The sequence below is a fragment of the Penicillium rubens genome (assembly GCF_028828025.1).
Source record: "Penicillium rubens strain IBT 27055 chromosome Unknown utg000001l_segment0_segment0, whole genome shotgun sequence".
Classification (NCBI taxonomy): domain Eukaryota; kingdom Fungi; phylum Ascomycota; class Eurotiomycetes; order Eurotiales; family Aspergillaceae; genus Penicillium; species Penicillium rubens.
The window spans coordinates 1,053,606-1,068,340 of NW_026890599.1; the positions used below are offsets into that span (position 1 = coordinate 1,053,606).

Below are 14,735 nucleotides of genomic sequence, written 5' to 3' on the forward strand. Positions count from 1 at the left end.
TCCCCTTTGTCAGGCACAATCGATTCGTTTAACCCGGGTAGAGTTACTTTCTCAAAAGGACTGAAATACCCTGCCCTTTGCTCAGCTTCCGTGAATTCATTCGCTCGAGAATTTTTTTCCAATAGATCTTTTCTTTCCATCTCTACTCTTTTAAATCTTGTTCTCGATTGTTATAATAGGCTGTGGCAACATTCCGGCCTTACTTTCTTCATGCTTCCTGTCCTTCCTCATCCATTGGCGGCTGGACCAGTCTATCCGTTCTCTTTGCCAGCAAGTCTCGGTTCTTGTGCAGGTTCTATCAACTCTAAATTTGATCCTCGGTCTCGGCATAGGTCAGCAGAATCAGCGTTGCCATTCCCTCCTCTATTTATGTGCCAAAACTCTGGGAATACGAAACTCATATCCCGTAGCAGCACCCGCACCAGCACCATGGCTCAGCACCATATGTATGGAACCCCAGCGACCTCTCCGCTGGTCTATCAACAAAGGTATTGTTTGGTCGTCGTTCACTTCATTGCAGACTCCTCCCAGACTATCGTCGACATCGCTTTCGTTCCTTTTGCTAAGCGGTAAAAGGTCACCATCTACTCCTCACGGATATGGCTACAGAGACGACCGTCAAGTGCCTTTCGGTCCGATGGATTCTAACCATCAGCCTCATTACCACGGAGCTCCAGTCCCTCTGGATAGCCACAGCCACATGATGAACCCACCCACGGGACGTTTATCCTACCCTCCAGCCGGACAGACCCACCCACAACCCAGGATGCATGAATGGGGCCAGCCGAGCCACATGCCTCGAGAATCCCTGAGGCGGGACCTTGGAATAATGAACCCCCCGGAGAGCCCGGAGTACGTCATGGAAAGAAACAGCCAGCGAGCTGCGGAGAGATCCAGAGGAAGCCCACACTATCATTCCCAGAGACGGACATCCAACCGGGACGAATTTGATGGCCCCCATCAGTTCCTGGAGCCACCTTCTCCACAGGCTGTCGCAGCCCAGGATAAAGAGCTCCCCCAGCTCCCCACTAACCTCGATGCCGGCGAGCAAGACAGCATCCTACACAAGGTCAACGACCGCCTGTCCCAGTGTGCCTATGACTTCATCGCAAAGTACCAGTTCCGCGTTCCTATCGAGCAGGACAAGAGACCCGTCAAGGTCCCCTCGGACCGCGAGTGGACGGAATGGGTGCACCTGTTGAAGCGGCTGGCTACTACACGTCGCATCCCAGCCCATCTCTTGTACAACCGCCAAATCAAGCAGCTCATCACTGTCCTGGAGAACTCCCTGGAGATGCGCCATGCTGCCAAGCACCAGTCTAGACCTGTCAAGGATGACCGCAACGTGTTGCAGCTCATTTCGGCGGGGACGCAGGTCGCGAAGATCCTTAGGGATTCGAGCGCTATGCAGTTTCTCGATTGTCTTTATGCTGACACTGAGAAATTGATTCTGGAGCGACGGGGCCGTCGTGTTAGATTCGCAAACCCTTGAATCCTCTGGGTGGAAATTGGCCGTCTTTAAAATGCCCGCTTGGATGCCACTGTTCTGTTTCTGTCTTCCCCTGGATGCCCTTTGGATTGTCCTATTTTTTTTTCCTTTTCTCTTCTTTTTTCTGCAAGTTCCTTCGGATTACCCAAATATCAAGTTTAGCCCCCCTGGAGGAAAGGTATCCTGGAGCTCCGGTGATTTCCAATTCAGGACAAAAGCCCATGATACCCAGCCCAGATGAAGGACCCCTTCGGGCTGGCAGGAAAATAATCGTCGAATTCTCGCCGCATGCTACAATGTGTATATTTCCCCAGGTCTATATGTCACGCAGCGGTGCGAAAGGAATCAGTAATCGGGCTGGAATTGTTGGTCTTCTCGGCTTGATTTCTATTTCTATTCTGGCGTTTGGGTCGGTTGTCTTGATATGTTTATGTTTGATACGTTTTCCGCTGTGCCACACGACCATGTCATGATTTCGGTTTGTTTATGGATTATGTTCTGCTTTTATTTTGTATTCAGTACGAGATTATGTCTGTGATTTATATTATGTCTCTAATGTGATTCGTCTGGGTGGTTCATTTCTGTTTTTTATGTCTGCTGATATTCCATACATTCCAGGTTTTGAGATTCATTATTCTCGCAGGTATAGTCATATGGCTCTACTGGGCTCTGCCACAATTTGTTCACGTCAATTCATTCGCACCTTTCAAAGAATAGGGTCCAACAAAAAGCAAAAAGATCAAAAAAAAAAATAGTTTCCCTGGGAATCGAACCCAGAACCTTTCCGGAACATCTGCTAATCGCATTTGTTAACGGAAAATCATAACCGCTAGACCAGGAAACTGTTTGATGGAAGGAAGAGCCATCTTTGGTTTTATTAACGAGAACAACTAATATACTACCATGTATACAACCTATGTCGAGCGGAATTGATATTTACCCCAGAGTAATAACTAAATGGACACTGATAATCTTGGAATGCAATATAGTATTAGTAATTAGGAAGTGGATCCCATATGAGTAGTTTGAGGCATCTATTCCAATATTCCAATATTGCCATTCAATCCCATCTATATATTTAGGGCACGGACACCGAGATGAGCACGGGTCTCATTACATTTGAAGCAATCATAACAGAATGTATCTAGTCCTTCCCGTCAGAGTTGACAACCACCTGCTGTGCCTCCAAGCTACTGCTGTCTGTTTGCTCCTCCACATCGATTGTATCAGAAACATTCCAATTGCCAAACACCGCAAGTAGCGTAAAGGGGATCGTAAAGCCCCATAGTGCAAAACCAAGTGCCATCTGGTTCAAGTTGGACCAGTGAGTTGCCCCGACCGCATAGGCAATCGTGCTGCCGATAGACTCCCACGACCTCAGGATTCCAGTTGTTCTCGCGATATCGCCATCCCCCTGTGCCCCCTTGATCTCAGCCATCAACCAATATATGTAAGTCTGAAGCACTTCATAGAAGAACCGGAAGAATATATAGACCGTGAAGGCCGAGTTGAAGAAGGGACCGTCGCCCAAGTCGAAGGCTGGTGGCTCGGCCATGCGGGAGAGTTTCGTCTCAACAATGGCGTTCCATGTCCAAGACCCTGTGACGAAGACAAGGACGAATATGTACACAACTTTGGACCTGGTTTCTCGAGATAGAAATCTCAGATCTAGAAATATGCCTGTCACCACATTGGCGGAGGCGCCGACAACAGCGGTTAGGAATGATGCAAGGGCTCTGGACCGGACGGTGAAATAAGCTAAGATTTCCATTAGTGACGCCGTTTATCATCGAGAAAGGAGAATTGGGGATGCCATACTTGTCAAATAGTTCCCTTGATAAGTTGTACCAAACTGCCCTGCAAGGAAGACCGGGATGAGCAGCAGCATGTACTTATTTGAAAGTTGCTTCCAGATAGCGCGAGCCTCGATAGCAAAGCTCGTTTTCTTCATGTAAGGGATCTTGGTACCGTTACTTCTGATGACATCCTGTGGCTGTGACAACAGCAAGGCAAATGGAGCACCGAGAGATGAGATGGCAACAAGCCCTAGGTATGTTGTGTAGGTGACCTTGCCAACATGCGCAGTGTTGACGTTGAGAGCTAGGGATATCGCACCACCAACAAGCGGTCCCATCTGCCGGATACTCATCCAGATTGCAACGTAGCTAAACATAATGGTCAGTCGAACCATATCAAGTAGATGGTCTGGAACGTCAACTTACCGTCCTCTCTTCTCTTCCTCCGGATATCCAACTGCAATGGCAGCCTCACTGGCCCATAGAAGAGACGCCCCGATTCCACAAAGAGCAGCTCCGAGCAAGAGAAACCACTCGTTGCCGTAACGATTGTTGCAGTATAGACCAGCCGCATAGGGAGTGTAGAAGGCTGCACCGATGAACAGGGTCCATTTCGCAGTGATCTTGTTGGTGACGCCGCCGGCAAGGAAGCAGCCTACTGACATGAGTCCGTACGTCAAGGCATTGGCGGCATTGTTTAGGTAAGGCTGCACAATATCCATGTTAGTGGTAGTTACGCGGATCCCCAACCACTCAGATGACTTACTTTGGCATTGCCCCCAGCTCCGAGATTATTGAGAGCAGTCCAGATCCCAGGTTCACAGAAGGCGACTAGTCCCACGATGATAATCTGCAGTAGACATGACCGGTAGAACCGGGCCACACGATCGAAAACCATGGCGAATGTGGGAGGTTGCTATACAGACGATAGCACAGGGGAGAGCCTGAGCTACTATTAGTACTGCATGGCGATGGGACTCAAGGTCACATAATTATTGAACCTAAAGAACACAGCACGTCAGGACCCATTATAATCGCGATATCTTGGTTCGTTTCCCTTGTCGGTAGAGCCCCACGGCAGCTGAAGGGATAACTGGTGCTAGCTTGCATACTGGAGACAGTTGAAGAACTCCGAGGTATAGTCGAATCGATAAAGGGGACAATCGAAGGTAATCATCAATATGTCGAGGATAAGAATGGTGCGAAGTGAGCCATTGCTCCTCGAAAGCACGTAATACGAGGGGACGTGCCTCTAGGGCTGGGCCACGCCAGACTCATTTGCCAGGTAATTTCCGTTACAATAATGGTATCTTAATGATATCTTGGGCAATTGAGGTCCTGCAAACCCCATTATAAGACTGTTTAGTAGATGTTGCGTATAGGATGGGCTAATATGAATGTCTAGACCAGTACAGAGTAGAGCCGATTCTAAATTACATGTAGACAATCAGACGCTTATTTCTTTTGTAGTTAACCAAATTGTCATTACACTAACAAATCTGGATCAACTCCAACGGTGCCGCTAAATTACAATAATGTACAACTAGGTGAACCTAGCCTTCTCAGAATCAAAAGCTAGCCATCTCAATCCAACTGGCCACAAATGCCAGTCGGCGTCCCCGGTCAGCAGCCATACGGCGTGAGAATTCCTCAAAGTTGAGTCTCGCACCGTTGCCACGTTCCTTGTTTTCACGTTCTACCTGGTCTAAATAGACCCACCGGGCTAGAGTCCGGGGCGAAGGTCGACGTGGGGCAGGGGCTTCACGGGGTTGGTCATTGGCCCGGTGAGGGGGTGGGAGTGGTTGCATAGGAGAAGGAGGAAGCTTGGGAGCCGTGGATTCGGCTTCTGGGGAGGAGTGGGGAGAAGAGGGGGCGGGAAGAGAGGTGGTCCCGGGCTGGAGTCGGAACTGATCAGGGAGACCAGGGGTTGTGTTCGTAATTGGTGATTCTTCGAGGTCGGAGTCTGATTCATCAGTCACTTCCGGGGCCACCATGAAAGGCTCATCGGGACGATGGTGTGGGAGGGTTGGGTCGTAGTAAAGTGTATCGTCTTCAACAATCGGGCTGGGTGGCACCGCACCAGATGCGTGGGAGGCATCGTCATAATCGGACGAAGTGGCGGACGCTGTGTCGGATTCCTCGAAAGGCTGTTCTTGACCAAATCCAGTATCTTCACCGGGATCGGCGAGATGAGTTGGTCGCACATCGTCATCGTCATCGTCATATTCGTGTTCATCACCATCATCTGAGGCGGTGGCCTCCGGCGACGAAGGAGCTAGCACCGGTCCGGTATTGGCAGGCGCCAGGACTGGACTCTGAATTCCGTAACCAGCGCGCTGCAACAGATCATCAAGTGGCTGCTCGTTGATAATTTCTTCGAGTTCCTCCTCAGCTGGAGGATTCTCAGCTGGTGTTCGTTTTGATGGGTCCTCTTTTGCCGCGAGTTCAATCTCGCGGGCCCAGATCTTGCGATCGGCCCGGGTGCGATAGACCTCCATCATGAGGTCCTCTTTTGGCTTGAACAGGATATCTAGAAGCTCGTTGAATCCCTGTTGTGTAACTTGATACAAGATTTCTTTCCCGACGTCCCTTTCGACCTCTGGAATTTCAAAGCCGCCCCATCGCTCACCAACAGGAATACTCCGTGACGAGGTTGATGGGTTAGACCGAGTGTCGTACTCGTCGTCATTGAGATCATCTTGGAATCGCACCTTGGACGAAGATCGTGAACGGAAAGAGGGTGGACGCGATTCGGATTCATCTAGGTCTTCATCGCTGGAGTCATCGAAGGCAGGGTCCCTTTCGTAACCCGGAGGAACAGTAGCGCCATCTTCTTCGTCCGTGTAGAAAGCCCGGCGCCTCCAGCGCTCGTCGATTCCACGCTGACGAGCGTCAAACACACGTCTCTGATCATCTTCGCGCATTCTATGATAAACGGCATCCGCGACGCGAGCCCGATCAATTGGATCCGTGATTTCGCGAGCAGGAATATAGGCCCCGAGAGCCTCGATGATATCTTCTTCGAGGATGTGTTCAGCTGGGGGCCAGGTGCCACTGGCTACCGATGAGCTAGATTGGTCTGACCCACTCTCGCTGGCACCATCTTCATCCTCTTCGTCGTCATTTTGCTCATGCTCCATGGCAGCACGCTCTATGGGATCCAAGTTCTCGGAGGGTGCCAGGCGTAGTGTAGATGGGAACAATGGCCTCATTCGACTAAACTGTGCTCTGACAGCAGCATCGCCCACGACAGAATGTCGATCGCCAGTATCGTCTCCGTCCTGTCGCAAGATTCCTTCATTGTCGATGATTTCCATGTCCCCCTCAGAATTCATGCGTTTGCCTTCGCCTGTACGAGAACGTTCACCTGAAGGGATACTGCCAGGGAACGCAGAGCTGACAGGCTGGCTACCGAGAACCACGTCACGGGATCCGCCCTCCAAGAAGTCGTCCTCCATGCCAGCGACCATGTCCCTTGTCAGCTCGCGACTGAGAGCATAGTATGCCCTGAAAACCCGAAGGAAGTCCTTGCGTTCGACGTAGCCATCTCCATCGATGTCATAGCCACGGAAAACACGTCGTAGCCGTTCGTCATTGCTATTATTGTTGAGACTGGCCAAGCCCTTCAGGAATTCTTCAAACCCGATGAGATTGTCGCCATTGGTGTCATAAAATGCGAACATTCGGTCGTAAATGAGACTGGGAGGTGGCGGCCGGATAGAAGTGTTAGGTACGAAGCATCGGTCGAATGTTTTACGATCGATGGCCATATGCAACTTGTTTGGGTCGTTCGCCCACTCGTAATTGGCTAAGCAGCGGAACTGATCCCAGAGTGCATCAAGCTCTGTGTTTTCGAAATTGCATTCTTTCATAAGACGCTTGGCAAGAGGACGTGGAAGGCTGCGTGGGAGCATCGAAGGCTTCCCAGGATACCATACGGGTTGGGATTGACGAGGGCTTCCTAAGAATGGAGCTGGAATCCGCACTTTGTAGAATAAATGTGTCTTTATGTGGACCTGCATTGCCTCGCACGTCTCGCACAGATCATAGTCGATGCAATTGGCACATCGGTATCTGATACCCTGAATCGGCATGGCACCGCAGCTGTTGCACGTAACTCCACGATGGATATAGCCGTCCCTTCGCGCCTGATCCTCAGCGATGTGGTAAAGTAGGTTGAGCAGGTTTTGGCCTTCCCTATTAGAAGGATCGTTGTTTCCATCACGCCAGGAGAAAACACTTTGGTCGTCCACCACGGTCTCACCGCCGTCAAGATTTTGCGCAGGCGCAGACACGTCTGGAAAGGTAGAGGTTGAGAGTGTGACACGTTCACCATTCTGCCGTCGCCGACGCAGCTCCTCTCCATAATTTGCATCTCCGTTGAACCGGATCAGAGCCCTTTCGATACCAGCTCGGGAGATACCTCGGCGTTGAAGTTGTTCTGTCAAGTAGGTTCTTTCCGCGGTATCCTCTGGGAGAGTGTGGGCAGATGGGAAATCGAGTGCAAGAAAGGATTCAAGAAAAGTGTCCTCCATCATCTCGCGCATGCGCTCTGCATGAGCAGGCGGGACACCAACTTCTTCCATCAACTGGTCTCGTGTTGCGAGGAGTGATGGAAGAAGACCGCTCTCCACGCGACGCCCATCCTCTGTCTCAATGCGAAATGTCCCATATACACCATTCTGACGCTCTAGTTGCTCAAGGTGGGTAATGGCTCGATGTGACGGAGTATCAACGACCCCGAATGCTTCAGCTTCGGTTGGTCTCGCCCGGCGCACAGCATTTCGTCGTCGGAGTGAAGTTGATGATGATGGCTGCGAAACGATATTATTGTGAACATAGAGAATCGCATAAGCGGCAGCGACACCAGTAAAGAGGTAGAGGATTGGTCGATATCGTGCTAACGAGACTGGCCCTGAGCGCGAATCGGCCATGTCGGAGGTTTGGCGGAAGTTGAGCTAGCGGAAGCTGCACAAAACGTCAGGAATACAAGGTGTAGCGCATTCTGATCACAGCTGGATAAGCAGATCAATTTAGACCCATAAAGTGTCAATCAAGATGCCCAACAATCATGGATAGGACAGTCAACTTGTAGATTGAATTTCCAATGTTGAACGTCAACGGGGTGACACCCGGGGCCCAAATGCTGGCTTAGTAAGCTATGCTTGAGCCGGGCCTGCTTGGCACGGGAGCTCTACCTAATTAGGTAACTACATCAGAATACCTACCTAGGTACCTACCTAGGTACCTATCTACCTACGATGTATGAAAAGCGATGTTATCAGCACGTGGTATGTTATACTTACGCCTTAGTTGATGCATATCTTCCAAGGCTGAAAACCTATGTGTTTATTTCAAATCCAATCAAGAAACGAACCGACTTCTTTTTTATCCTGCGTACACTTGGTAGCTTCTATGGTTCATATACACGATGAACATAGACAGCCAAGGTAATGCTAGATAGGCCATACGCCATGGTAATTCTAGTACAAGTTTGTGGCTTTTCAGCGCAAATCTGTATCTTTTCAAGTATAGAGCTTCACCTGTGGATTAGCGGTTCAGTTTGCTTTCACGGATGAAACAGCTGCTCAGCAAAGCAAAGAACACCACACAAACCAAAAAGGCGAATCCCTTGTTGGTGGACCAGCCATAAGAGTCTCTGACAATCCTGGCAGTTGCTGGGTCGAGGGTCTTGATGAAATCAAGACTTTCTCGCACCCCTTCGACAATCTGATCGATATTCTTACTGTCACGTAGACCTGATTTCAGTCGATTCCGTAAGACTTGCTGAACAACAGTTGATGATAAAGAGAGACCAATCACAGAACCCAATGAGCGGAACAGATATGAGCAAGCAGTGACGACCGCCTGGTCTTCATAAGTAGCGTTCGATACTGGTACAGTGGTTAGCACACATTGGAAGTCTATAGAGCAAGATCAGACGGAAACTTACTCAAACCGATCAAGGTTGTAGTGACACCAATGCCATTGCCGAATGCTGAAATAACCATTCCGCAGATCATCGGCACTGTGCTAGCCATCACACCACCGGAGAACATGTATATGCAGAATACACCGGTTGTCAGGAAAGTATACGCAGCAACTGTCAGCCAGTAATACTTGCCATTCCATTTCATCAACAAGCCTGCGACCACGGACCCAAAGACACCAGATAAAATGCTTGGCAATAAGCGCAGTCCTGCAGTCGTAGCAGAGACACCATCTACAGCTTGGAAGTATAAAGGGATGTAGAACAGGGCAGCAATCCACCCCCCAAAGCTGAAGAAGTTGCAGCCGTAGCATGCAAAGAAGGTTCGGTTGAAGATGATGTGACCAGGCGCAAAAGGTTCGGCTGCTAGGTAGATCTCAACTAGGATAAAGATCACGAACAAGACAGCGGAGACACCTAGCGAGGCAATTGTCAGGGGTAATTTCCACGACACATTACTACCACGATCAAGACCAAATAGGAAACCAAGAACGGCACCAACAAGGACTACAGCGCCAAGGAAATCGATGCGACGCAGCTTGGTCTTCCAGTGGGCGCGCTCGCGAGGGGGCAGCTTGAGCAGGTATGATACAGCAATGAACGCAATAATACAGAGAGGGAACTGCGCTAAAAACGCCCTGGAAGAAAATGTCAGATGGTGTAAGCACATGTGGGTCTTGCATCATTCATACCAGCGCCAGCCAATGTAGTCGGCGAGAATTCCACCCAAGGGTGCGCCGGTACCGGCACCTGTGGCATAGATGATATTAATGATCCCCTGCCACAGGCCTCGATCACGAAGAGGAACAATATCACTCATCAAGATGCTGACAACAGTGGTCATACCACCACCACCAATGCCTTGGAAAACCTGTTCAGAAATAGTCAGCATTACATGATCTAGGCATGAGACTATATGCGAACATACACGAGCAGCAATCAACTGATTAATATTACGAGCCAGACCGCAGCCCAAGCATCCAATGCCAAAAACCGCATATCCAAAGAGTAGACATGGCTTGCGACCAAAGATATCGCTCAGCTTGCCATATAGAGGCTGAAAAGATGTTAAAGTGAGAAAGTAAGAAGTAGCAATCCAGCTGGTCAGATTGAGAGCTTTGAGATCACTACCAATCTGGCCATAACTGGCCATGATGATTGTCTGGTCTGCCGCTGACAAGAAGATCTATGCATCCCGTTAGTTACAACTTTGATTTCAGAAAGCAATGAATCAGCATTGAAACCATACTCCAAGCGAGATGGCAGGCACAATATATTTGAGCTGCTTCTGGGCGTCAGGGAACGGCTCTTTGCCTCGCTCATCCGTCCGAACTGGGTCCCCCGATTCCACATGGTGATCGGGAATCGTGCCATTGGACACAGCGCCGTTAGCGGATACAGACCCCAGCAACGGGGAATTCTCAGTGGGAGATGTCTCTGGAGCCATTGTCAAGACTTGTGTCTATCGCCAGATTGCTCCAGATTGTCTCAAAGTCAAAATGACTTGAGTGAATGACTACAAGGAAAGAAACAGAAGAGGAGAGCGAGAGCATCTAAACCCCAAAAAGTCTCCACGTGAAGATAAGCCGCCCCTCACTCCCAGGCCCGACTTACCCGTTTCGCCCAATCACATATCCCCATTATTCGGCTTATGCCGCCAAACCTGTGATCTGCAACGACACCGACAAGTACTCTTGCTATGGCCATATATTGATTTGATACTTGACCTCAATTATGGAATTATACCGACGGGCATTGAACGGTCGTAAATTTGGTTGTTCTATAGGTATCTGAGTAGATGCGAATATTTCCAATTAACTCCCTATTCCCCAAGTTCATGCCGCCGAAGGCATAGGAACTGGCCCACCAGGTGAGTCAGGCAGACGGGCAGTCAGTACCTCGACACCATCCTCAGTTACAAGAAGGGTATGCTCGAACTGGGCCGACAGAGATCCATCTTGGGTGGTGCTGGTCCAGTCGTCGGGCCAAGTGCGGTCACGGTGGGTACCGATGTTGATCATGGGCTCAATCGTGAAGCACATACCGGGCTTGGCAGTGCCCACAGCCTTATTCTTAGCATAGTGAGGAATGTTGGGTGCACAGTGGAACAGCTGGTTGATACCGTGGCCGCAGTAGCTCTTGACGACACTGCAGTTGCGGCCCTTGGCGTGCTTCTCAATGACGTTGCCAGGTTCACGGAACAGCATGCCAGGCTTGACCAGGTCAATTGACTGGTCCAAACATTCACGCGAGGTTTCCACCACCCGGACAGCGTCGGGGTTCGCAAGTGCCTTGTCTCCAACATAGTAGGTCTCGTTGATATCACCGTGGAATCCCTTGTGATACAGAGTGACATCAATGTTGATAATGTCTCCATCCTGCAACGGCCGTTGATCGGGAATACCGTGGCAGATAGTCTCGTTGATCGAGGTACATACGGACTTGGGGAAGTTCATGTAGTTCAGCGGCGAGGGGTAAGACTAGAGAAATGTCAGTACGGTTTTGTGCACCAGAGAGGAACTCCTCGTACATCACGCTCTATACAAGCCTTGTGAACAACCTCGTCGATGTAGTCCGTCGTGACACCAGGCTTCAATTCACGTGCAGCAGCATCCAAAACCTCACGAGCCAGTCGGCAAACCTTGCGCATGCCCTCTTGTTCTTCCTTGTTCAGGATGGTGATGTTATGACGGCCGATAAGCTTTTGCTCGGAGCGGGGAATACCATCACGGGCATAATCCGGGTGCGGGATTGTCTTGGGAATCGTTCGTTTGGCGGACAGAGGATAGACGGGTCGCAATGAACCGCTATAAGGGAAGGATGGGTACGGATTGAAGGTTCCGGTGGCTGGATCTGGTTCAGAAACTACCTTCGGAGGAAAAAGATTGGTGAGGATATTACTCTTTTTGTGAATGCTCTTATGTTCGCTCTGGAATAGATGGTCAGCCCTTGGTTTCCCGCGTAGAAGAGTGTATAACAGCGCCCCAATTTTGTAACTTCCAGTCACATCAGAGTGCCCACATACCCAGCTTCGCTTGAAACAGTCCTGTGAACAGAAGAAACTGTCGGTGCCGCTCTTCAGACATGTCGGACATTGTAGGGTGCCTGCGTCGTTAGGGCAGTCCACACCCCGGCATTTGCGTTTGGCAGCTTCAGCCATATTAGAATAGCAGAAGTGAAAGGAATAAAAAATCGAGGAAATACGTAGTCAAGCGTGGATTCAACCGAGGCCAAAACTTCAAGAAAATCCCCGCCGGCCGCAAGGCGATATGAAACTAAGCCTCATTTGGACTAGTCAACAAAATGGCTTATTTTTCGCCTGAGGCAGCAAGGCAACCTCCAAAATGACTAATGTCGATCATCTCACTTTGGAACATTCCAAGGAAGGGGCCGATCTCGCAGCACGTGATGACGACTTAATCTTCGTTTGAACGTGAGCCTTTCTCTATTTTGGACATTGACCACCTGGGCAGATATATGATGGCCATTCCGAGGCAGAAAGTGGTTGTTGTGGGTGCTGGGCCAGTAGGGTCCTTGGCAGCCCTGTATGCTGCATCAAGAGGCGACGAGGTGGAAGTATATGAGCTCCGTGGAGGTATGTCTTAATGCCTTGTGTGACGTTTTTTTTTTCCTTTTTCCTTTTTCCTTTTTACCTTTGTGTGACCGCCATTGAGAACAATCCGATTGTCAAGAAAGGAGATACATGTCTTTGAGCTGGAAATGGTTGGCTTTATCAAGGCAACGTGTCGCGCAAGGTCCCTATCCCAACTCTTCAATTAAGAGGAAAAGACCCCGATTAATCCGTACCACCATCTGCTATATCTTCAATACCCTTGCACTTGTCCTGGCTCAGTTGTGATTCATTGCGAATTCTTCCGAACTGACGCCAATAATCCCTGCGCCTCCGTAGATCTCCGGGACCCTACAACTGTGCCATTGAACTTTACTAAGTCTATCAACTTGGCACTCTCCGAACGTGGCATTACGTCTATGAGACATTCTGGTCGGGACGATTTAATCGATAATGTCCTACGTGAAGCGATCCCCATGCATGGGCGGATGATCCACGGGCGAGACCGAGGAGATCTGTGGGAAGCTGCACAGGCCTATGACGTTCACGGCCGGGTATGCACCGATCACCTGCTTGGCAGTTGCTATTGCTATTTATCCTGCATAACATAGCTAACCTCTACTATAAGGCTATTAATGCCATCGACCGAAGCACTCTCAACAATGCCCTCCTCGATGAGCTGGAGAAGACCCCCAATGTCAAGCTATTCTTCAGCCACAAGCTAACGGGTGCTGACTTCCGCACCAATAAAGCCTGGTTTGAGCGCCGAATCCCCGGCGAGACGCCCATGCCCGATGATGCCGGTATAGCTGGTCGGGTACCGGAGATCGAGGTGTCCTTCGACTACCTCATCGGTGCCGATGGGGCACACTCCGCCGCGCGCTATCACCAGATGAAGTTCGCTCGTGTCGATTACCAACAGGAGTACATCGACACTCTCTGGTGCGAGTTCCGCATCCCACCCACTGAAGACGGAGACTTCCGCATCTCGCCAAACCACCTCCATATCTGGCCTGGGCGCGAGTTCATGTTTATAGCGCTACCATCAGCCGATAAATCGTTCACATGCACCCTATTTGCCCCATCCTCGAACTATAACAACCTAGAGACCTCACCAGAGGATCTGCATGAATTCTTCGACTCGCATTTCCCCGGCGTATGCCCAGAGCTAATCGAGCCCGCGGCGTTGAGTGAGCAGTTCGCCGCGAACCCGCATCTCCCACTGATCAGCATCAAGTGCAGCCCCCACCACTTCAACGCCAGCGTCGTCATCATCGGCGATGCAGCGCACGCGGTCCTGCCTTTCTACGGACAGGGACTGAATGCTGGTCTTGAAGATGTCCGCGTCCTCTTTGAGGAGCTGGACAGGCATGGAGTCTACGACCCAAACTCCAGCGTCTACACACGCGGTCTCAAGCGTAGCGCAGCCTTCCAAGCCTACACGGACCAGCGCTGCGCTGATACACATGCCATCAACGATCTATCGAAGGAGAATTATCTCGAAATGCGCTCGGGCGTCAAGTCGCCGCTCTACAAGCTGCGCAAGACGATTGAAGAAACTATCGATCGCCGTTTCCCTCTCTTCGGATGGAAGACGCAGTACGCCCGTATCAGCTTCAGTAATCAGCGATACTCGGAGGTTATTAAAGCTGTTCAGCATCAGAGCCAGGTGCTTGGTCTTGGTTTGAGCGGGGCTTTGGTTGCTAGTGTTGGTGCTGTGTCCATCTTGATGTGGAAGTACCCTCAGTATCTCTCCCCAATGGGGTTGATTCGGTGCTCGCGACATCTGGCTTGTGTTGGGCTAAGGGCCGTTCGGAGATTCATTCATATGTAAAGCTGCATTGTCGGGTGGGTGGAACTTTGACTGAACATGTAACGGTATGCAGGATT

At 50.2% G+C, this 14,735-nt stretch overlaps 6 protein-coding genes across 6 annotated transcripts; 2 read left to right on the plus strand and 4 right to left on the minus strand.

Annotated features, from left to right (window-relative positions):
• Positions 1–700: 700 nt before the first annotated feature.
• N7525_000431 (uncharacterized protein) lies at positions 701–1,492 on the plus strand (the record flags this gene model as incomplete). The annotated part of the gene is made up of 1 exon (XM_061211567.1): positions 701–1,492. The coding sequence occupies one exon, from the start codon at positions 701–703 to the stop codon at positions 1,490–1,492; it is 792 nt and encodes a 263-aa protein (XP_061070793.1).
• Positions 1,493–2,633: 1,141 nt separating this feature from the next.
• Positions 2,634–4,183, minus strand: N7525_000432 (uncharacterized protein; the record flags this gene model as incomplete). Its single annotated transcript, XM_002562361.1, has 4 exons — positions 2,634–3,247; positions 3,308–3,654; positions 3,712–3,992; positions 4,052–4,183. The coding sequence occupies 4 exons, from the start codon at positions 4,181–4,183 to the stop codon at positions 2,634–2,636; spliced, it is 1,374 nt and encodes a 457-aa protein (XP_002562407.1).
• A 670-nt stretch (positions 4,184–4,853) lies between these two features.
• On the minus strand, positions 4,854–8,219 carry N7525_000433 (EF hand domain protein; the record flags this gene model as incomplete). The annotated part of the gene is made up of 1 exon (XM_002562360.2): positions 4,854–8,219. One exon carries the CDS (start codon positions 8,217–8,219, stop codon positions 4,854–4,856), a length of 3,366 nt encoding a protein of 1,121 aa, XP_002562406.1.
• Positions 8,220–8,835: 616 nt separating this feature from the next.
• N7525_000434 (putative MFS multidrug transporter) lies at positions 8,836–10,721 on the minus strand (the record flags this gene model as incomplete). Its single annotated transcript, XM_002562359.1, has 5 exons — positions 8,836–9,179; positions 9,239–9,912; positions 9,967–10,145; positions 10,203–10,460; positions 10,524–10,721. 5 exons carry the CDS (start codon positions 10,719–10,721, stop codon positions 8,836–8,838), a joined length of 1,653 nt encoding a protein of 550 aa, XP_002562405.1.
• A 388-nt stretch (positions 10,722–11,109) lies between these two features.
• N7525_000435 (methionine aminopeptidase MAP1) lies at positions 11,110–12,434 on the minus strand (the record flags this gene model as incomplete). Its single annotated transcript, XM_061211568.1, has 3 exons — positions 11,110–11,754; positions 11,805–12,203; positions 12,300–12,434. The coding sequence occupies 3 exons, from the start codon at positions 12,432–12,434 to the stop codon at positions 11,110–11,112; spliced, it is 1,179 nt and encodes a 392-aa protein (XP_061070794.1).
• Positions 12,435–12,712: 278 nt separating this feature from the next.
• On the plus strand, positions 12,713–14,679 carry bna4 (kynurenine 3-monooxygenase; the record flags this gene model as incomplete). Its single annotated transcript, XM_002562357.2, has 3 exons — positions 12,713–12,869; positions 13,185–13,399; positions 13,474–14,679. The coding sequence occupies exons 1-3, from the start codon at positions 12,752–12,754 to the stop codon at positions 14,677–14,679; spliced, it is 1,539 nt and encodes a 512-aa protein (XP_002562403.2). The 5' UTR covers positions 12,713–12,751.
• Positions 14,680–14,735: the final 56 nt, after the last annotated feature.